General features: G+C 29.8%; 1 protein-coding gene across 4 annotated transcripts in view; it reads right to left on the bottom strand.

The window, feature by feature from the left end:
* Window positions 1-17,686, bottom strand: part of LOC142323294 (uncharacterized) — a 154,797-nt gene that overhangs the window by 65,764 nt on the left and 71,347 nt on the right. For 3 of the 4 annotated variants that reach the window (XM_075362754.1, XM_075362755.1, XM_075362753.1), the window contains exon 14: window positions 11,495-11,611. The exons of the other annotated variant lie outside the window; for it this stretch is intronic. In XM_075362754.1, the coding sequence (XP_075218869.1) occupies window positions 11,495-11,611 (117 nt within the window). The remainder of the gene's footprint in view (window positions 1-11,494; window positions 11,612-17,686) is intronic. 4 annotated transcript variants of the gene reach the window in all.

Raw genomic sequence — 17,686 nt, 5'->3', positions numbered from 1 at the left:
TATATATTCATATAAAAAAATGTACGCCTAATATCTTATTTATTCAATACTATAAAATGACTTCAACATGCCCTTTTACACAACAATTTATTACCCAGTATAACATTTTCCCAACAGTTAAATTGTCTTTATTCTTTCTACATTTTTGTACATAATTTTATATAAAAATTATTCTTTTGTCTACTCACTTTAATGAAGAACCATTTTAGTAGGTCTTGACATTTTATCTAGACTTGAAGTTTGTGTCAGGACCAGGAACTACAAAATACACTAATAAACACAGATTTTAGCGTATGAAAGTTTTATTGTGTCCAAGAACTTTTTATGCTGAATTCAAAAATGCAATCAGAATTTTTCCATCATCCACAGTTTTTGTGTGATAAAAATGTTGAAGTATTACCTTTGAGTATACTTACGTATACTCTGAGAATAATTTATGTATTTTTTTTTAGGAATAACTTATTTATATAAAAGAATATTTTAAATGATTACTAATAAAAGATGGATTACAAACATAACATTATAAAGGCAATAGATGTAAGTGGATGATGATTCATTTACTGTAGGTTCTGTCATGTTAGCAAAGAGTATTCTGAGTCATACACTTAACACACAAGTATTGTTTAAATACTCACTGTAAATGTACGTACAGTGGTTTCATTCTGTTTTGTGATTTATAGTTATTGTGTCAAAAATATTATGTTAGTGAATAAATATACCAAGGAAGTGTGTAAATTATTTGGATAACTTCTATTATCTGTACGGGGACTTGGATGTTTAAAAAAACAATGACAAAGTTTGAATCCACTCATTAAAAGATTTTATCAACTATATTTTGGCTGTAAATTTGTGGATCAAGATAAGGACTTGAACATCTGCTGTTTGACCTGTGTGAAATTTCTGACAGACTGAGCAAGGGGGCAGTCAGCACATGAATTTTGCCACAGATGGTGTGGCATGAACCAAAAGACCATTTGTTGGACTGTTATTTCTGTATTACAAAGATAGATGAGTAAGTAGTAAATCCAAACACACAGTGCAGTATCTGAACTTACTGTATGCTGTGGCTACTGCTTCTTGGTTAGGACTTACTTGTACCGCATCTTTCAACAAATCTAACTTCAGAAGATGAATCAGAGTATGATGTAGCCACTGAAGTTTGACATGAGGAGCAGAATAATCCTACTTTTGAAACAGAACCTTTTTCCACGAACCTGATCTGATAATTTAAGACGGACTAAATTTACACTCTGATTTCTTTTTGGACAATCTTGGCACTGTCAGTGACAAGCACGGGGAACTCTTCCATCAGTAAACTGCAATCATGGAAAACAGGTACCAGCGACAGTGGAGTCAAAAAAGCTCACAGATTATTGTTGGACACTAAAGAGGGATTTAAGCTTGTCAAAGAAACAAGCCAAGTTTTTGGAATCTAGGCTGTAAGGTTTGAATCTTCTCCATACTGGCAATAAAGTGTGTTTCTTTCATAATCGCCAAGAATTTCAAGATTTATATTCTGAAGAAAATAGTTTAGTGTACTGTAACAACATCTATGCTGTCATGGATCCACTTCATTATGAACATAATTCTACAGAATAGAGACTGTTCACTGATTTTCCAAAAACTAGTTTAAAAGCTGTCCTTTTGCACAATGACAACAGATTTCCTTCTGTGTCATTAGCTTATGCAACTACCATGAAAGAAACATGTGACAAAATGAAAATCCTGTTAGAAAAAATTCAGTACAAGTAGCATTGTACTATTTTTTGCAATTTAAAAGTTACTGCATATTAATGGATTTGCAGCTTACCTACACTAAATTTTGTTGCTTTTTGAACAAATGTGACAGCAGGGACAAAAGAAATCATTATATCAGGAAGGAATGGCCAAAGTATAAAGGGTTTACTTGTGGACAAAAATTGTTTATATCCCCCACTAGTTGACTCAGAAATGATTCTTCTACCTCCATTCCATATAAAACTAGGGCTTTTCAAAAATTTAAAGCGACGTATAAAAATGGTGCTAGATTTAATTATTTAAAAGAAAAATTCCCTCGTGTTAGTGACAGTAAAATAGGGAAGGAATTTTTGTAGATTTCCAAATAAGAAATTTGATTAGAGATGGATAACTTGAAGAACTACAGTAAAAAAATCAGTGTGGAGGTCATTTAAAAGTGATATGCAAAATGTTTTAGAGAAACATAAATCCCCCAACTACCATGACACTGTGGGTGAATTATTACAGTTATACAAACATATAGGGTACAATAGTCCCTAAAAATTAATTTCTTGAATTTACATTCGGATTTCTTTCTGAACAATCTTGGCACTGTCAATAACAAGCACGGGGAACTCTTCCATCAGTAAATTTCAATCATGGAAAACAGGTACCAGCAACAGTGGAGTCAAGAATGCTCACAGATTGTCGGACGCTAAAGAGAAATATTCCAGAAGCGAAACATAAAAAGGGAAACAAATACCACATTTTAGGTAATTTGAGTAGAACCCTGAATGCATGTAAATTCTTAAATTTCTTTCAACATTTACCTCCATAATACACAAAAAGGAGGATGATGGACAAAATCTATTTACATATTTGAATTCAACATGAAAAGTTCTACTAGGATAAAATATTTTGTTCCTTGTGCCAAAAAAAAGTTTAATTTTTGGTCTCTGTGATATCAGCAAAATAATTCTGTAAGGTGCGGTGTGGAATGTTAAGTTATATAAGAGTGGTCTACTGATCAAGGAATTAAAAAGAGTCGATGAGGTTAAAATTCCAAAATTTCAAATTTAATTTCTCAAATATGATTTGAATAATTTTGGAGGAATTTTAATACTATTACTATGTACGTTACTTAATTTCTGCACATATTTTTAACAATAGGAATTACTTTTCACAAAATTATTAAAAACATAATTTTTTCTTTAAAATTATAAATTAAAAAAATTGAATTTGTCAAAACATTTGTAACTTTAATAACATTTTTTTTTTAAATATTGAATTTTTGCATATACTTTTAAAGCCTGCAAGTAATTTTTGCAAAAATTACTCAGAAAAAATCAGCTGAATATACTTTACATTATCAACTGCTATTATAGAGCTACAAAGCTACCAATTAATAAGAGAAATATTTCACATTATTGCAATGTTGAGATTTTACTATAACTGTAATGTATAAATTTTAATGGATATTCTCCCTCCACTGATCATCAAATGAAGGTTCCAGATCATCTACAACTACTTTTATTTCTTTAGTTATCTTTCATAAATTTTCACAATCTATGATCCCAAGATTATAAGGCACTTCATTTACTTATTGATAAGAGTAGAGTCTAATTAATATAAAATAAAGTAATGAAAATGGGAAAAGATATGGGATAGAAAAAAATGATGAATAAGAAAACGATTTTGGTCAAGATACAATCAGTCCAACCACCAATAAAACTCAGTATTTTGAATTTTACTTAGTAAAATTAAAACACCATATTTTTAATTATTGATAAAATTCTGTATTTTGTGGATGCATTAGCACTAATATAAATATTCTTTTTCTAATGCATATTCATGCTCTAAATAGAATTCTATTTTTGCTAAATATAAATTATATTGACAATAAAATCAATACTAAAAGAAAAAACTTGGTGACTAAATCTATAACACTTAATTGTAATAATATTTACTACTGAACTCCTATTTTGTCACTGTATTTCTGAGTCACAAAAAAAAAAATATATACATATAAAAACCTCAATCATCAAAACAAGACATGTTAATACAACAGCATGAAACAGATGTTAAAAAATGAAGAAACAGAAAACACAATATATCAAAATATTGAACAAAAATTAATAAAACGTTACAGTTCTAATGGTGCAAAAAAATGAATAATAAATACAGATCTTACTAAAAATAAGATTTTACTTAAGAACTTTTTCTTTTAGAAGATACAATTCACCGCATAAGCATATCACTTGTGCATGAAATTAAGGTATGACATTTTTGAAGAGCATGATAATTGTCACGTTTGACAGAGAAAAAGTAATACAAAAATAAATCTTGAGTAGATTTAACAACAATTTTGGACTTAAGATGTTGCTTTATAGTAATGAAAGCACTTTCTTCTTTACTAAGTCATCATTTTAATTATCTCAGTGATGAAAATAGTAAAGTTTAAATCTACACTCCTAAATATACTTCGATATAACTCTACCACTACTTTAAAAAAAGATTAATAAACTTTACCATATGAGTGTTATCTACAAGCTGCGCAAGTGACCATTTTATTTACGAATTAATATTATTTTCATTTAAAGAACACATGATAACAACAATCTTATGAGTTAAAAGACAGTAATCTATATAAACTGAAATTATTTTAGTATGAAACAAAAATCTTATCTTTGATAAGTTTTATCTAACAAATCACTCAGTGAAAAAAAAATTGAGTTTTGTACCATATACTTTGTTCTTTTATGCTCTATTCTAAAGGCCGCCAATTGATATTACGAACACCTGTAGGAATTATGGCATATTAAGCATCCTATTTTTCATTTAATTTTCCTTTGGTATAATTTCAACATTACTTTAACTATATTAAAAAATTAGTGTTTAAGTATATTTAAAAAAACATTTTTATCCATTATTATTATTTTAATATTGTTGTGTATAATAATACACAACTTTTTCAATGGCCAGTTACAATAGGGTAGCTGCAATTTAAAAGAAATTTTTTTTTGGCTCTCAGTAAAGAAAATAAATTTTTTTGCACTGAACTATGTACTTTAACAATACTATTACAGTATGTACAGCAGTGTAAAAATTAATCTAAGCACAAGGAATTCTTTGTTTATTTTTATGTTGTAGCTATATTACTTGACCATACCCATTCTTTAAGTTGTCTGTATAATGTGAGGTTACATTTATTTGGTTATTTAGCAATTTTCATGTTATAAATAGTGTTTTGTGAAAGTTTACTCCATTTTTTATTATAAAATCATATTATTGTATTTTTTGTCCTATGTGTCTTGAATATATAATGAATATCTCCAATAAGGAGTTCGAAAATTGTTTCTCTTTCTAAGCATACCAGTATGTCACGATGACAAATAGCTTCTGAGTGTGATGTTCGACTAGGAACAGTTATTTATTTTAAAACAATTTAAAGAAAAAGGTTTCTTTTCACTTAAGAAGAAAGGCAAACATGGCCGTGAAAGAAAAACCACTCCAACAAGGGATCAGTTATTAGTGAGAAAAAGTAAACTAAATCCAAAATTATCTGCTGTGGGCTTAAATTGATAATTATCAGCCAGTGGAACAGATTTACACATAACAACTGTTAGGTGCAGACTTCTTGTAGCTGGACAGAAAGCTCGTCGGCAAGTTAAAAAGTAGCTTTTAAGACCAACAATGTGCAAAAAAGCTCATTTGAGCCAAAGCACATGCTAACTGGACCAAAGAAAACTGGAAAATTGTTATATTTTCTGATAAATTATGATTTTATTTAAGGGCAAAGGGTTCCATACATTACAAAAGCATCATACGAAAATACATCACCGGCTCATGTCCAACAATTAGTTAAGCATCTCCAGAATAAAATGTTTTGGGGTTGTTTCACATTTGAAGGCCCTTGTTCATTACTTCCAGTAGATGGTATGTTGAAAAGTATTTAATATAACAAAATTCTGAAGGAAAATTCGAAGAACGCAACATTAAAATGCTCCCGTGGTCAGGTAACTCTCCAAACTTTAACCCAATTGTAAATCTTTGGGCAATAGACAAAATCGACACTCAAAAATGAATTGTACCAAAAAAATTGACCTCATTAAAGCAATATCAGTATGGTTTCATGATGAAGAAATCAAAAAATGTGTAGTACACTTGAATCGATGCCAGATTGTATAGTGAAGCGATTGAGAATAAAGGACATATTAATTATTAGAGATTTACAAATAGTACGTAAGATTATTTTTTTTGTATAAATTTGCTTTTTATTAAATAACACCTGGGTTCAGATTAATTTGCACGCTGATGTAAATAGTTCAATAATTTTCATTAATGGGATGGAAAATGGTTGTGAAGGAAAGTATTTTCATGCAAACTGCTGGCAATCTCGGCTGGATATCAGAGTGAAGTATAGTCACTTCATGGTACTCCACAGAAAAACAACTATACAAAGAGGTGTATACAGTCTGAACTGTGTGTTTTACATTAATGTTAAATAAAAATTATTTTCTAATAGATAGCCGAGAGTGCCACCAATTAAAATAGAAATTCTTCCTTCCTTTTTCCATCCTAATGTTAATAACTAGCATTATAAAATGATGTATGAGAGCAGTAAAAAAAAAAACTCCTATCTTTGCTGAAAGTTTGAAGAAGTTAGTTTTTAAAAATATGCCAGCATATTGACACCAACCACAAGAATTTTTTTAAAATATATAACTTTTGTTTTCAAATACATATAAACACCAATTATTTTGCATAATTCCTTGAGAAAATTAGGGAACATGAAATTTCATTAATAGGAAAACATGCAAAAAAAAAAAAATTGGGTGCTCTTAATGCATAATATGCTGTAATTCCTAAAAGTTTTCTTCATATAAATTGCAACTCTCAGGTTTAATGGAGAAAAGTACAAGGTTTAATATGACATAACTCATACTTTTCCATCAAACAGTCGATAAGATATAATTCTTCTAAGAGAATATTTTTACACATGACACATAGTAAATACTATTAATAAAAATCACAAACAGGATTACAGGTTACAGTAATTATATGAAACAGGGACCAGTTAGAAATTACTTAGGTACTTTAATACATCTGGTTAGAGGTTAATTTTTTTCAATGTAATTAAGTAATTATTTACATCCTTACTAAGAAACAATATTGATTCAATTTACGGGCTGATAATAATAATTATTAAGTAATCAATATAAATTTTGAACAAAAATAATTGTAAAAGAATTTTCAAATAATAATTATATATTACATTTTAAAAGTATTATATAATCATATTACCAGCAGGTATATCCATATGTACATTAGATAATATCCGTGAAATAAAAATTTTGTTGTTTATGTTTATATTATAAAACTTGAACTCAATATGGTATTAAACTGACAGCTCAGCAAAATGCTTAACTTAAAAAATAAAAATAACGAAAGTGATGATATACAAAAAATACAGCAGAACTGTCATCATGAGTAGTTTAATACAGAGAGTTCGGAAAGTCACTGTGCAGTATGCTTTAGAATTATGTGATGCATTCTGTTCTTTAGGCTTTAGGCTGGCTGCCATGTGAATTCATTGGGCATTGCTCAGTAATAAACTAAGACATCAGATGTTTAGTTGTAACTGAACGTGCTTTGTTTTGTTTCATTTATCAGAATCAATAGTTGCAAGTAACATAATAGTTCTTTTGGTACAGGAACGCATTTTTCTTGTTGAATACATCTTTCGTGAAAGTGACAAGTATACTGATTTAGTTAAGCATTTGAAAAGTTTCCAAATACTCTTGTTCCTCACTGCAATACAATTCAAACCCTTATCAAAAAATTTCAAGCAACAGACTCTGTTGAAGACACTGATTGAATTAAAACATCACCGAAACTAAACGAACAAAAGCTGTTTAATATTCCAGATGCTAGCTATGGTCAAAAGTCCCATCAAAGTAAATGCATAAGTTAGCAGAGCAGCAAGATACTGTACATAACGCGGTAAGAAAAGAACTGAAACTTTTCACCTACAAAGTAATGTGTATTCAAGAACTGAAGCCTACAGATCATGCCAAAAAGACTAAATTATTGTCAATGGTTTACACATTTTACTGATCAAAATTCCATAGGTATCCTTGATATTATGTTTTTTACAGATGAAGCATGGTTTCATCTGGGAGGGTATATTAATTCACAAAATACATGACTGTGATAAACAACTAATCTCCATGAATTAAACGAACAATCGTTACATGAAGTGAAAATAGGAGTCTGAGTTGGTGTGACTAGAATGCACATTGTCGGTCCAATTGTTTCTGAAAATATAGTTATAATGATCACTGTTGTGCTGTTTTAACACACATCATTGGTCAGTTAACATTACTGGAAATCAAACATGGTTGGTTCCAATAAAGTGGTGCCACAGCGCACACAACTAACAGATCAATGACTTTATTATGAAATGTCTTTGGTTGGTGAACAAATCATTTTGAGGGGTTTGTGGCCTGCACCATCACCCCATCTAACTCCCCCAGATTACTTTCTATGGGAGGCAGCAAAACAAACAGTGTATCACAACAGACCACGCAAGATTGACAAACTAAAGACCGCAGTAACAGCATATGTACAAGACATTCCAGTACATCAGCTGGGATAAGTGTTTGAAAACAAACTGAAACGGGCAGTGTTGTATTGATGTTGGAGGAGGTCATTTTCAACACCTTTTACAAAATATTCTGTTACTGTAATATCTGTATTTATAAAATAATGAAATAATTAAGAAAGTTTCATCATTACACTTTCACAATTCCAGTGCACAGCAACTTTCTGAACGCATTGAGTAAGTGTATAACTTTTTTTTTTAAATTCAAGTAATTCATTAACATATTGACCAGGATTATGAATGCACATGCAAATTTTTCTCTCCAGTACTGGACAATATAAAATAAAATTATAACAATTTTTTTTTTTATTTTTAAAAAGAATTATAATTATAAAATTCAATACCAATTTGAAGATGCTGGATCCCATGAAAATTGATTCTTGGAAAATAATACAGTAAGATCTAATTTACTGTATTTTGGTGGTTTATATTTCATATAATATTTAATGTATATATATATACATATATCTTTATGATTTCTCAGAATTAAAATTCAGAAGATTCTTCGAGACTCATCTCATGGTGAAGAAACACATGATGGCATCATCACATAAAACACAGTAGCATCACTTTTCACAGATCACAGAGGAGGAAAATATTTACAAAAAAAAATTCAGAAATTATGTTTATTTAAACAAAACTTAATATCTGTAATTTTCTGTTGCAGAATGCAAGTAATAAACATTAACACAAATAAAAACTTTATACTATCTTTGGTTACAAGTAAGAAAGAACAACTATATTTTAGCAAACATTAGGCTGAAAACAATGAAAATTGTTTTTGGTCCCCTGATCTACTTTGTGTGTAATTATAGCCTAATTTAGCAGACAAAACCAAAAAGAGATAAAACATACAGCCAAACAAAATTTTATCACAATTTTTTTTACTGTCCACTAATAACTCTTGCACAATCTTAAAAAGAAAACAGAATTATGAAAATAAGAAAAATCTGTGGTATTTTTTAAAATCATGAAACAGTCAACAATTTACAGAATTTTCTGTGGAAACCGTGAAAAACGGCAAACATGAACATTTGAATTATGGAAAACAGCTAACATGGCAAGAAAACAGCTAAGCACAATAGTTTTGAACTGAAACAAGTGTAATCTGATAACAATATTGTGAAAATATGATAATGAAATCTGGTCTTTTAAATGTTAGATAACTGGCAACATGGGTGCCTCACCACCTGACAGATTTCTAGTAAACTGTAAGTCTGTTAAATCTTCTTTAGTATTAAAAGAACTAGATTTACATGTTGTTTATAGAGAAGTTAACATTGATTTCTATCAACTTTTACATCTGATGAATGACACTAATCCAAACCTTCCCTTATACCTCTTTCTCAAAAAAAAAAAAAAAACTGCAAATCTTAGATAGTATTTTTATTTAATCCATACAAAGTTTCCCTTTCATACACTAGATATTTTGGTGGCTTATCACAATGATGATGCATTCTTCATGGTAGAAATATTCTTTGCCTAGCATAATACTTTTTTAAAGAGATTTTTTTGAACCTATATCACTAGATTTTTTTATCTGCATGGTACACGAATCTGTCTAAAGGGAAAAGATCTCACCAGTTCACTTATCACTAAGTCTCACAATGCTAAAATTTGGCACAGATATTATGTAAAATTAAACAAAAATTATTTTGATGAACAAGATTTATGCGGTTAAGAATTTAAAAGAAACATTAAGATTAAAAAGCTGGAACTTAAAACTGGCAGGTATTTCCCTTTAGAAAATAAAATATTAATACCAAGGGAAATTTTTTCACCCACCCCTAAAGAGGTAGAAAAAGATGCAAACCAATTTCCAGGAAATCCCCGACTGATACACAGATTCCCCCATTTCCTAAACAGTAAAAGCTAAAATTTGTTGATTCAAAGCAGATCCTTTGGAAAAGAAAGCAAAATTATTTTAATAACCCTTAATGGAAGAATTTGATGGGGATTGAAAACGAATGCTGAAAGTAAAAGTGATGGAAACTTGATACCCAGAAGAAGTAAGCTAACAGTATGCAGAGGATTTTTCACTTGTCCCTTGAAGTGTAATCCAGTCTGAACAAAAAATATTCACAACTAATGAATGTAATAAGGATATACTACTTAATTTTTATACATTGCTATCTTATTTCTTCACCTACAGCTTATTTTTATACCTATATTCATAATATTTTTATTACATTATCGATTAAAAATTCTCCCTATAATAAACCAACAGACTTCTACATAATATCTTAAATTTTTTTCTTTGTCAAAATCAACATATACGACAAGTTTTTGTCAAGTTAAAATTAAATCACCTGTCAGGGGTACAAGTTTAAATTAACTTTTTCATAAAGAATGTGCCAATAGAAAATGTGAGAAGTAGGAAATGACAATTTTTTTTTAAACTATAAAAAATAAATAGTTTTATGAAATAATTATTAAAAAAAAAAAAAATTATATTACATGAAAAAATCTTATGCTGGGAACTATTAATTGAAAAATAAGTAATTCTTTTGAGATGTTATCATTGTTTACCCATAGATAGTCGCCAAACATATACATCCTGAAAACAAAATGTAAACTGAACTATTTTTTAGCATAAAATAAGTTAATTTTTACATTATGAAGTTTATGATGTCATTTAATATACTCTTACAAAAATATTTTTTTTTAAATTATCACACTATGTTCTGATTACTCCCAAAATTTTTTTTTTACATTTCAATAATTACTAATCTGTGAGAACTCAGGAATACTATTGATAATTTTGTGTGCTAATACTACCAGTAAAAGAAAACTGTACACGCACAAAGCTCTAGATAACAATCATAAGGTAAAAAAAGTTTTGTAAATATAAAACTATTCCCAATAATTTTAACTCAAATTTTTCTCTATATAAAAAGAAATCACCAAATCAAAAATTTATATGAATATGCTAATAAATAATACAATTTAAAAAAATAATCAAACTCCATGCTGTTAATTGTTTTATATTTAATATTATCCAAGTGGTAATTATAAGCAATTCAACATGCAACTGGCAACAACAGCATTTGCAAAGACGCATACGTACAAAAACGCATACGCATGCTGCGGGTTGGGTTCGAATTGATCACTTGCCTGCGAATTAACTGCAGAGTGGCCACCCTGCAAACGGATGCTGAGCATGTTGGCAAGAGCTGTTTTTGTCTTCGCATTTACTACTAGAGCCTGCTGTTGTTGCGTACCTTGCACTGCCTGCCCATCAACATATTTCCAACTAACAAATTAAACTATACACCATAAATTTTAACTGACAAATTGAAATCAATGATACCAGCCTATCAGACACATATATGAGCATAACATAAACATACAACACAACCCTAACAATTTACACTAAACTCCATGTAATACATGAAATCATATACAAACCATAGTTTGCTTCAACATTATACAGTAAGCCCAGGTGGACCGACTCTACCAATATATAATCAAAACCCAGATAACATGGAAGACTATTTGAATTCATGCAACAGAATCAAGATTTCAATGCTGGCATTGTTTGCTATCCTATACATACCTTAAGTAAATCACATACAGGGCTACAGGTGTATATATTTTTAATTGTGTGATATGTACTTTTATCATACTGAAAAAAAAATACAATGTAAATTATAAAGTAAATTTATTAGAGCATTATCAGCAAAAACCACATAAAAATTAAAACATACTGAATAAGAGCTCCGAGTTCTTTTATATTTTACCTAAAAACTGCCTTAAAAGTTTAATGTTAATTTCTTACACTAAATTTAAAAAATTAAACTGATTTTTTTTTTTTCATCTTTTATGGCCACATAGGATCACTTTAGTTAGTCCATTGTCCAAGTCTCTTCAAAGGGACTACTCGGGCCTTGAGGTCCTTCTAGTAGTTTTTCATAAATTCCGATCTCCATGCCCTTTCTGGTGTTGAAAATGTTCGTGTTGTGAGTTTTTTTCTTGTGAGTGCGAAGTGAATGTTTTTGTCCTACATTTTTTCATTTAATTTTATCTTGTCTGTGGCATCTTCTGGTGTACGGCTAATTTCTTTCAGATCCTCTCTTATTTCCCTTATCCATCTGCATCCTGTCTTGGTGTTTTTCAAATCGACATTGTACTGTACACACTGTTTCAAAAGTCTAAAATCTTGCTTCCTCATGAGTGTCCAATGAATCCTAGTTTCCTCTTACATATAAGTGATGGGTATTAACACTTTGTACATGACTTTGTTGGGCATGATCCACCACTGCTTGTCTTTCTGGTACTTTTTGTTGATGCAAGTTCTTTCGATTTTCTGGAGTCTGTCAGTCTTTGATTGTTCATTCAGGTGGAAGAGTGTTTCTGTTGCATATGTATATGGCTTCTGATTTTATAACTGTGTTGTAGTGTGTTATTTTTACATTTATGGATAGACTTTTTACTGTACATTTACCAGGTTAATTTTTGCACTTTAACTAGTTAGTTTTTCTTTGGACTGAGATTTTTTCATTTAGGTTATTATTTCTCCGAGGTATTTAAATTGGGTAACTATTTTGACTTTAATACCATTTATGTTTACTTCTTTTAATCGTATTGGTTTTGGGGCATAATTTCAGTCTTTTTGTATGATATTTTGAGGCCAATTTTACTTATATTTTCAGGTTCTAATATCTGTGTTTTAGCTTTGTCAATGTCATTTGCTAGCAGTGCCAAGTCGTTGGCAAAACCAAAGCAGTTTGTTTTGATTTTTTGGCCATTTTTATTTTGGGAGGAATTTTTTGACCCATTCCCTCATTACCATTTCTGGAGTGCAGTTGAATAGTAGCGGTAAGCCCAGTGCCTTGGCACAGTCCTGTTTTGATCTCAAATGGTTCCAAGAGTTCGCCTCTGAATTTCACTTTTGACTTTATGTTTATGGAGGTTTAGTTTTATTGTGTTAATTTTGGATGTAATTCAAGGCGTCTTAGAATTTTAAGTAGGGATTCTCTGTGAATGCTATCAAATGCTTTCTTGAAGTCTACAAATGTTATCATCATGTCTCTGCTTCTTTTTCTGTTGTAATTCAATATTAGCTTGATTCATAATCTGATCCAGACAGCTCCTCCAGGGTCTGAAACCTCACTGATATTTTCCTAGTTCTTTCTAGAGTTGTAAACCCATCCTGTTGAAGATGATTCTTGAAAGAATTTTGTATGTTGTGTCCAAGAGTGAGATTCCCCTGTAGTTGTTAGGGTCTGTTTGTCTGCTTTTTTTGTGTAGCAGGTGGGTAAGGACTGTCATCCAGTGTTCTGGTAATTCTTCTTTGATCCAAATGTTGACAAGCTGTTGATTAAGGGTGATTTTTGCTGGTTCTCTGCATGTTTCCAGATCTCTACAAAGGTTTGATATTCCCCCACTGCTATGTAATTCCTCATCTCACCCAGAACTTGGTAGATTTCTTTTATTACCGTAGAGTTAATGTTTGGTGTTGTTGTTGGGGTGCTGGAGGCAAAGTTTAGAAGCTTAGGAGTTCTAAAAATTCTTCACAATTTAGGAGTTTGTTGAAATATTTAGGTAGGGTTTCCACATTGTTGTTATTGTTAAGGGTCAGATTATAGTTTTCATCCTTCATTAGTAGAGTTGGGGGCGTTAATATTTTTAGAATTGTTTTTTGAAAGTTTTATGGTAGAGTCTTGACTATATTTTATTGAATTCTTCTTCTATTGATTTCAGCATGTCTATATGGTGTTGTCTTTTTTATTTTCCTTAGAGTTCAGGTGATTTCATTTCTTTGTTTTAATAACTTTTGGAAGGATGTTTCTGATTTTTGGAGTAAGTGTAAAAAACATGCTTGATGTCTCTTCATTGTTTCATTGCATTTGTTGTTCCACGATTGATGCTTTTTGTGGGGTTTTAATGGTGCCAATTCTTCTGCAATTTGCTTAAGGTTGTTGACTAGGTCTTCAAGTTTATCCGTGAGTGTTATTTTTTCAGTTGCTTTTTGGTAATTTATTTTCTTGATTAGTCGGGTAGGGTCTATTTTTCTTTTAGTTTTAGGGGCCTGGTTTTGTTGCTTCCTTTGGGAAGTGAATTTAAGTTTAATTTTGACTAAGTAATGATCTGACCCTGTGCCTGTTCCTCGGAGGACTTTCATTATAGATCTCTTTGTAGTGGTGTTTGTCCATGAATACATGATCTAGTGGCCATTCTCCTTTAGTGTAGTTGGGGTTTTCCAGGTTTTGAGTTTTTGAGGTTTCCTCTTGAAATATGTGAATTTCGAGATTAGGTAGTGGTTTCTGCAGAGATCGATGAGTCTGTCTGTTTTCATGTTCTCTTTTGGAAGGGTCACTTTTGGATGACATTGCAGTATCTTCTTTTTCTGCCTATTGAGTGTTGAAGTTTACGATTAGTTGTTTAACATGATTTTTGGGGATTTTATTTATGATCTGGTTAAGTAGATTCCAGAAATTTTCCGTTTTGTTTAAAATTGGTTTTTGTTATATAAAAAAATTCTATAATAGTTTTTTTATAAAACTGTGGTAATCTGCTTCTTATTATTCTGTGTATTCTTTATACGGCTTATTAATAAAATCATATAGATCATAATTATTCTTCCATTATTCAAGACAGCAGTGTTATTTTAATAGTAATTTTCCAGTTTGTCAAATAAAATCAATTTACCCAAACTCTTAAATTTGTGATTTTTCCTATCTACAAAAATAAAAACCTAAAAATATAAAGGATATTTTAATTAGTAAGTAATCGAAACAGGCAGGAATTTAATAGGAAAAACTTTATTCAAACTTTTTATGTAAAATACATTTTATATATTTAATTTTTGGTGATTATTGCATCACTTTAAACATGGATAAAAAACCACTTTAAACTATCTACAAAATTCTTCCTTTTTTGCTTTGATTTCAAACAGATATTTGAAATTTTATAAAAGAATATTGTCAAAAGCTGTAGTCATGAAACACTGAGAACTACAATACAAACCAGCTTCCAACAAAATAAAACATGATTTTTAGTTATGTTAATGGCGTAACAACAATAAATTAAGTAAGTTACATTTTCTTTTTGTTTTAGTTTTCAAAAAAAAAACTGTCATGATTGAAAAGAAACCTAACCTTCCCTTCCTTCATTTTTTATTATAAGAAGTTTTGTGAACTTAACTAAAGTTCAAATTAAGACTCGCAATACACAAAAGGTCAATAACATGACAATCATACATAATATACAAAAAATGGGATCATTCATATTAACAGGCAATTTTAAAAATTACATAAAAAATCTATCACTATTACTACTATGCTATAAATCAGTTATGTTCCCATCCTTCAGTCATAAACTTCAAAACAGGATTATAAGTGACATAACGATTCACAATTCGGCTCACGTTATGGGCAATCATGAATTTACAGGAACTGACTGCACAAATTTCCATTGGAAATGCAGCTAGTAAGTTTTTAAAAGAGAAGAGGTTTTACATACTCCCCAGTTCTATATAACAAAGTATGAAATGAAGCTTATTATTTATAAAGTAAATAAAAATCTAAGAGGTAAAAGACCATTTGATTGTAATAAAAAAGATTCGGAGTACAAGCCAATCAGAGAAGGAACATTTCTTCAAAATTCTCATTTAAATTACCACAAGATAGTAGATCATATTTACTGCTGGAGTTAACAATACGTAACATTAATATTTTGGTAAAACTGAATCGGGCATTTATCATAATATTTAGGTCAATAGGAACTTACAATATGTGAGAACTGAGAGAGCAACCTGTTAAATAACTGTCCAGTGATCAGTGGGCTGAATCCATACACTGATAATTGCTTCACTGAAAGAAACTACAACTAAAAAAGATTATTATCCAACCAGTGAAATAGTGGTGACAGAGTCAATGCTGTAAATGACAGGAATGTTTTTTGTGAATGTTTCTGACACACCTGCAGCAACTTTAATGCCAATAATAAACTGATATGTTCCTCCAGGCACAACCATGTTTCCAGACAAATTGAGAGCCTACCTCAGCAGTGTGAAAATCTCACAGTAAACCACAATTTACACCTTATTGATCATGTGTCATATATGGACTAAGGCAACAAAACTCATAATAACAAATAATAGGACATAAGACGACAAATAATAAATTCTTACTCAGTTGACTTTATGTTGCAAGAGTGATATAACTATATTTTTTATAAAATAATCTAAAATATTATTAAAAAAATGATTCCTCAGACAATTTACACATATTAAAATATGTGGCATTACTTATATAGCAGTGTAAACATCACACATCTCCCCAAGTAATCATGTAAATAAAAAATTTAAATGATAATGGTAAGGCAATAAAATAAATGCAAAAATTAATGCTAGTATATAAAATAGGGATAATGAAAACAAACAATTTGTTTTTAAATTAATGAAATAAGATACATAATTTTTAACAATTCCAACTAAAAGTTGCCTGTACACTTTCAACTATAAAAAATACACAATAACAAAAATGAAGTAAATTCTATTCTCTTCATTCTTCAAAAAAGCTTGGTTTGTCTTCATTTCATTATAAAATTAGGATGAACTGATTTTGTACATTGGAAAATGAGTTAGGTTTTAACACCAAACAAGTTATTAAACCATAAAGAGCCATCTTATGTTTAATCACAATGTGTTTCTATTCACCGCAAAAGTAATAAGAATCAATGGAAAAATTTAAAAAGAAGATAGTCAACAACTACCCTTTTCTACTTTTCAATCTGAAAGCTTAAATACTGTTTTCTGTGATATTGTCTATACACCACCACGAAGTGAGGACCACAGTTTGAAACACTATTTTTCAGTAATATTTTATTTAAACTATCTCTAAAGGAATGATTTTTTTTTTTATAAAAAAGTTAATATATTTGGAATAAGAATTGATTTTCTAGTAATACTAAATGAAGATGGTATTCTATTAACTAATTTATTAAAGCTGATTTCATTATTTTTTAATAATTGCAATAACCTTACTTTTCATTACTTAAAATTCCAGCATAGTAATATCTGTTAAAATACACAATACAACCTCAGTATAATGCGACCATCTGGAGACTACTGTTATACCTGTATTATAAGCTAACTGTGTCATTTTGAAGATAAAATGATAAATGAAAAAAAAAACATTCCAACTGAATTAATACTAACACAATTAAAATATTATAAAATGTTAGTTAAAAATGAGAATATTATGGGATAAAAATAATATTACATAGAATAATATGTAGAAATATAAAAATATAGTACTGAGTATGTATTGCAGTACTTATATTGTTGTAGCTGGATTTCAT

This window comes from Lycorma delicatula, chromosome 4 (assembly GCF_047948215.1).
Source record: "Lycorma delicatula isolate Av1 chromosome 4, ASM4794821v1, whole genome shotgun sequence".
Classification (NCBI taxonomy): Eukaryota; Metazoa; Arthropoda; class Insecta; order Hemiptera; family Fulgoridae; genus Lycorma; species Lycorma delicatula.
The sequence above is the reverse complement of the archived record's forward strand: the minus strand, read 5'-3'. Positions and strand labels throughout refer to the sequence as shown.